This window comes from Lutjanus erythropterus, chromosome 8 (assembly GCF_056507025.1).
Source record: "Lutjanus erythropterus isolate fLutEry1 chromosome 8, fLutEry1.hap2, whole genome shotgun sequence".
NCBI lineage: Eukaryota > Metazoa > Chordata > Actinopteri > Lutjaniformes > Lutjanidae > Lutjanus > Lutjanus erythropterus.
Genome location: NC_139324.1, coordinates 9,614,316 through 9,620,752, shown reverse-complemented (window position 1 = coordinate 9,620,752; position 6,437 = coordinate 9,614,316). Strand labels below are relative to the sequence as shown.

The following is a 6,437-nucleotide window of genomic DNA, read 5'->3' as shown; positions in this document are numbered from 1 at the left end:
AATTAGAAAATGTTTTTCCTACTCTATGTAGATCATAAACCATTGAATATAACATCACTCACTGAAATCAGTTGAGAAATAAATGTTATAGAGCTTTTTATCCAGGAAACCACAATTCCCTTGTTTACATGTATTTGGTCACATGTCAGTCTCGACCTAATGAAAACGGCAGTGATGCTGACATATGATCCAAAGGCCAGTGCAGCGTCTATGTTTTTATGTCTGTGGCTGTTTTGATCTGCTGCTGGGCAGTGAGCGGGACCACCTCCTCAAGCTCTCACAAAGTTGAGAAGAGTCAGCTCCCTTCACTTTGGGCCTCAGCTCCCCCTCAAAGAGGATCAGGGAAGAGGACGACACAGCGCACATAAGTATGAAGAGGCAGAAGTGTAACTGTGAGGACAGCCACGAGGACACAGCTCTCTCAACCAGGAGCAGCTGGATTGAGCTCCCAGTCTGGGCTGATGACAGTGACTCAGATTAGGACCGACAGCCCTGTTTGCTGCAGGAATGGAAAACTCACTGACGCCTAAATGAACGGCATCCATGCAGTGCTTTAATCCACAGCTCTCTCTTTCACCCAGTCACACACACAGATGGCAGAAAGCTACTATGCTTATTCTTTGTTTTGTTTTTTAAATTATCTGTAGATTTTTATACCAGAGGTAACGATTAATGACAGCATGTATGTGTTTTAATTCAAGATGAGATCATGGCTAAAATCAACCCAATCATGTACCCATGACACAAACACTTGGTCTAATATTATGAAATCTTGTTGTATTTTAATGTTTTATTGTCGTTGTTGTTGTTGTCGAGCTGTCTTAATGGTGTAGTTTCTTTTTCATGGTGCGAGATTGTATTGTTGCTGTTATTATTGTTGCAGTGTCTTGATGCTGTGTGGTCTTGCTATTGTTATTGCTGAAGTCATCGTATCATGAATATGTCTTGTAATTATGTTTAAAATGAGCTTACAGCTAACTCTGGTGCAGCTAAGTAGCTGTGCATTGTCCCAGTCAAATAAAATAAAATAAAATAAAATAAAATAAAATAAAATAAAATAAAATAAAAAAGTTTTGGTTTCACTTATTTAATACAAGGATTTTTTTTGCAGGTTTCAGCAAGTTAAAATGTTTTAAGATTCTTCAAGACCGATATGAATGCAATTTATTCACACTAGGAAAATAAAAATAATTAATATCTAATTAATTATTTAATATTAATTGATTAATTAATCTCCTGATGAAATCTGACAGTCCAAATGGCACAATATATGGCTATCATACTGTGAAAATAGAAAAAGTAGTAGTGGCAGTGATGTTGAAGGTACTGTTGGCAGTGATACTGAAAAGTAATACATGTAGTAACATTGCACATGAAGTTGAAAGTAAACACACTTTATAAATATTTCTTTATATTATCCAACAATATTACAACTTTTTATATAAAATTCAGAAATCTGTGTTTGACATCTTAAATGAAATGTATATTTTTCAAATACGATTCTTTGTGTTTTCATTTTACTTTAATTCAACGACTTTGTTATAAATCAGGCGTAACTTTTGGATTTTTAATTATTTCGGAAAATACAACAAGTATTATCATCAATAATAATTAGATTAATAAGTATTATATAAAATATTTATTTTAATCACGTATAGATATAAAAAGTTTCCATATCACCCACAGTAGATGGTGGTTATCACGCCTAGGTGGGCCTTTTGTTAAGTGCCTATTGTATGTTTTACTGCTGACCCTTTCCACAGCAGTACATTGCTGCATAGACTGGCATCTACTGTAGGGAATACACTGATTATGGATAATTATTTAAAATAAAAAGTTACTGTAGCCTTCTTGAACTAATTTAAGATAAGGCTAATTCCCATTTGGGTGCTAGAATGCTAAAAATGAAAAAATATCATGATTATGAATAGAGATAAAAAGTCATTTTTTTATCACATTTATAATTTTGAATTTTTATGTCATAATTATAATTTTTTTTTTAAATTATTATTATTATTATTATTATTATTTTTTATCAATTATGACTTGCCATGGGGATATTATTCTCTTTCACTGTCAGAAATGGGCTTCCGTAACTGACCCAATAAGACAAAATAAGATGTCAGAAATTAAATAATCTGAGTAAAAATGTCCACTTGCTTCTTTTTAACTACTCACTGTAACTTTGACTGGGAAATTGTAAACACAGGCTGATTTCAAGGAGAATCTGACCCTGTAGCAGCCATTAGATTATAAACTACATAGAAATAGCTGTACTTCTTGTGGATGTGGATGGTCTGCTTATGTAGATCATGTAAAGGCGTCAGTATTAAATTGAGACAGTTTCATAACCAGTTAAAAATATATGGAAGTCCGTTTCTGCCAGTGAAAGAAAAAAATCACTATGGTAAGTAAAATTTTAATATATAAAAAGTCATACTCCTAATATTAAAAAGTCGAAATTATGAGATAAAAAGTGAAAAAAATGTATCTCATAATTTGGATTATTTATCTCATAATTATAACTTTTTATCTCACGATTAGGACTTTTAAACTCATAATTTCAATTTTTTATTTCATAATTTTGACTTTTTTAAATAATTATGACTTAACATGGAGAAGTTTTTTTTTTTTACTTTCACTGGCTGAAATGAGCGTTCATAAAAATGTCTTGTAGTAGCTTTAAATAATTTCCCCACCACTGCTGAAAACACAGATCAGTGATCATTTTCGGTGCAGTATCTCAGTGTGGCCACCAGATGGTGGTGTTGCTTCAGCCCGCGGCGGTGCACTGAGCAGAGCAGAGCCGCTATCAGTGCGCAGCGGCCGAACTCGCTCTCCTCCTGAGCACCGCTGCAGATCGGTAATTGCCGTGGAGTCAGTGCAGACCTGTGATCTGCTCTCTGCTGGGGAGCTTCAGTCGTTGCAGACCGACGTGAAGGCAACAGGGACGCCGTCTGCTCCAGCGGCAGCAGCAGCAGCATAGTGGGATTTCTGTTTCTCTTCAGAGATTATTTAGAGATCTGGAGCAGAGCGCTTCATCCTGCAGTGACCAAAACCAACGATCAGCAGCAGCAACTTGGGAGATATTTCTTTTTTGGATGTGTCTTCACAACGTCACCATTCAAGTGTCAAGTTCAAATTACTCGGATGCTGCTGGAGGAGCTGAGAAGAGGGCAGAAGAACCGGCGCGACAGCTCATGATGTCCGGATTATTATTCACTTGAACGACCTTGGGTGATTTCTTCTGTCCCTTGGGTGTTTTTGGTGGAATGGAGAGAAACCTGACGCTTTCTACACACTCTGTTCAAAGTAGGTACACCTCTACAGGATCACAGCAGCACAGTATTGTATTGACATGTACAGTTTAATCTTCCGCTGGCACAGAGATGTTTGCATTGAGGCTCAGGGCAGGTTTGTTTGCACTGTGCTGTTGAAATAAGTCTGTTATCAGGTTTAATCCAAATCCCATGAGTCTGTGTGACAGCTAATGGATGCTCCCACAGTTTGGTGCACAGTAATATTAAGGCAATCATTAAATTCCATTAACATAATTCATTAACATAATATGTGATGTGGCAGAGGGCTTTGTGACAGTTCAGACTCCTGCACCTCCAAATGTTGTTTGTACTCACAGGGAGACACCCCGCTCTGCATCAATCATTCATGGCCTGCGTGTTGTGGAGACAGACTACAGCATGCAGCTTTCTGAATGAAGCACATGTCCAAGGCCTGTAGTCCTAGAGAAGGAGCTGTCACTGTGAATCAGGCTGCAAGGCTCGGTTAGTGGAACAGATGGGAGACAGGCTTACAACAAAACAGCATCAGCGCACTCAAGCTAGAGACAGACGTCCCTGTGTCATGCAGTACAAAATAGGCCGTGGGATTGAGTCATAAAACACTGTGATGTAGAGGAGTGGGGGGTTGGGGGGGCGTGAATGAGTAACACAGTTGATGTGCAGGGGAGCAGAGCATGTTTAGAAATGACCCACAGAGGTGAGGCCTCGACCCCGTGCCAGCCACTGGAGCCGGGGTCACGCAGTCGCCACAGCCACTGTGAAAATCGTTCACAATCCTTTCCTCGTTCCCGCCATCTGCTTATTTGTAGGCTGCCTCTGATGGGAAATAAATCACTGAAATCACCCCCCCTCCAAATCTCTCTTTCTCTCTGCAGTTGCGGAAGGGATGAGTTCTGGTCGTCAAGAGAGCAGGACTGACCGTTCCAACGCCGCCAGACCCGCACAGGGATGGGCCTCCTAGCTGGTCGCCCCCCACTGCCCTCCAGATCATCACCCTCTGCTGTGTAATACTGATCGTCACGCATGTTGGCACTCAGACATGGATGAGAGCGGGAGTGGATGACAGGACTACGAAGGCGACTGCGGCAGAGAGAAGTCGAGGGGAAGCACAGAGTCGCCTCTGGGATGTACTGACCACTCACCTCTAGAATCAAAATGAAAACACAGTTAGAAATCTAACCGAAGACTTCTGCACCTAACTGCTGCTAAATCAATGCCACATCCTGCAGAGTATGGGGTGTGTTAAATCCAAGAAGAGCGACTCTGCAGCCCAGAATGCAAACTCCACAGAGAAGGCAGAGGGCAAAGCCAAGGGGTCAAGGGGTGAGAAAGCTTACTTGGTTCAGTCAGAGGTGGGTTCCTTGGAGAGCTCGCCTCAGGTCAACCCAGTGCTGCTGGAGTATGCCCAGAGGCTCTCCGAGGAGATCGTGGTGCGGGCTGTGCAGCAGTGGGTGGAGGTAGACCGCCGCTACAGCGACATCCCCTACATTGAATGTGATGTGCCATGACATGGGAGGGGTTTCACTCAAGCTGGGCCTGCCTTGACCTTGACACTGGAGGTTTTACATGTGGTTAAACAAGGCCAATAGTCTCTGACACCTTCATTCAGAATGAATCCTTCCTGCTGTGTGCAGGAATATGAATGAGCTGTCAGTAAATCAGTTCTGACCTACTTTAGGATTGGATTATACTTGGATTGAGCCTAAAAACCCTCCTCCAAAGCGACCAAAGCGCTCTGATCCTGTCCACGTTCCTGTGATGATTTGTATCAAAGCTGGAGCCTAGCTGAAGTGGAATGCCTTCAGTTGGATATCGTCTTTCTCAGACCTTATTTGTCCCCTCTCCTGGTAGGTGTTGGCTCTCTGTGGCTGGGCCTATAACGCAAAGCAAGAAATCCTATCAGATATTGCCTGCAATCGTAACGTCCCTCCTTGCCAGTGAAAGTCTACCCCGTCCATCAATGCTGACCCAGGGCCAAGATTCTCTCCTCTTAACGGAGGAGGTTATTAATAGATCCCTTCATTTGGTGATGGCTCACACTTGAAAACCCTCATCAGGTCAGAAACACACCCAGCTGTCCGGCTCCTTCTGGCCAGACAAAAGGCTCCTCAGGCTGCTCCTTAATGGCCTCCCTGGAGATCCCGGGGCTGAGCGGCAACGAGGAGTGTCTTCCTCAGCTCTGCTCATCTCACTGCCATTAGGCAGCCTCGACCGCAGGCAGGGTCCTCAAAATGGGTCCAGGAAATTATGCGCCCGAATGGTGTATTTCCTGCCCTTGCGGATATTCTGTATGTACAAGTCACAGATTGGGAACTTTGACATTAGGACCCAGATCACAGGGGACCCACTGGTCTCTCGGCTGCAGAGAAAGCAGGGCATGAGAAAGGATTGACACACTTTTCAGAAAGGATTTATGTTGTCAACAGAACTGTTGTTAAAAAACAAAAATGTTGTAGGCCTAGTTCTTTTTGTCAACATTGTGTCATTGTACAATGCCTAACAGAGAAATACTGCCATCTGCCCTACAGAGGACAACAGCACAAATATGCAAACCTGGAAACCCACAACATTTCAATCTAGTATATATCCAACTTCTTAAAATAGTGTCCTGCTCCAGAACAGAGGGCAATGATACATACCAGGGGACAGAGGAGATATATTTGGAATAGGGGTTTAAAACCGCCAAAGTCCTTAATGAATGTTACTATGGGCCCAACACAGTTTAGGTTAATTGTTTTATACTGTGTGATTTATATCGGGGGGGGGGGGGGGGGCATTATCCATGTCTGGTCTTTGTGCACTGGACAGGGGCAGGGAGGTGGTGGTGGTGGGGGGGTGTAGCTGAAGGCCAAGGCCTCAGAAGTCAGATGGTGCAGATTTGTGCACAGGCACTCTAACTGATGTCATTGGGATTTACCCAAAATTCAAGTCGCATGGCTTGCTAGGCTCTGCTGAAGAGCACTGATGAGGACACTTTAACTGCCACACAGCTGTTTGCAGTAAGAATAGAGTGCTGCAGGAATGAGTCCTAAAAGCTGGAAATGAGTTAGCATTTTAGCACCTCCGGTTCCATTCTCTTAATTGAAGTCAATGGGTTTTTAATGTACAAGATTAATAGATCTTTACATTATGTTCTAC

At 42.2% G+C, this 6,437-nt stretch overlaps 1 protein-coding gene across 1 annotated transcript; it reads left to right on the top strand.

The window, feature by feature from the left end:
* Nucleotides 1–4,436: 4,436 nt before the first annotated feature.
* akap19 (A-kinase anchoring protein 19) lies at nucleotides 4,437–6,058 on the top strand. Its single transcript, XM_084723974.1, has one exon. It carries the CDS (start codon nucleotides 4,532–4,534, stop codon nucleotides 4,805–4,807), a length of 276 nt encoding a protein of 91 aa, XP_084580100.1. The 5' UTR covers nucleotides 4,437–4,531; the 3' UTR covers nucleotides 4,808–6,058.
* The last annotated feature ends 379 nt before the right edge of the window (nucleotides 6,059–6,437 follow it).

Coding starts and splice junctions, on each gene's coding strand:
- akap19 (XM_084723974.1), top strand. CDS start 4,532: ATGGGGTGTGTTAAATCCAAGAAGAGCGACTCTGCAGCCCAGAATGCA.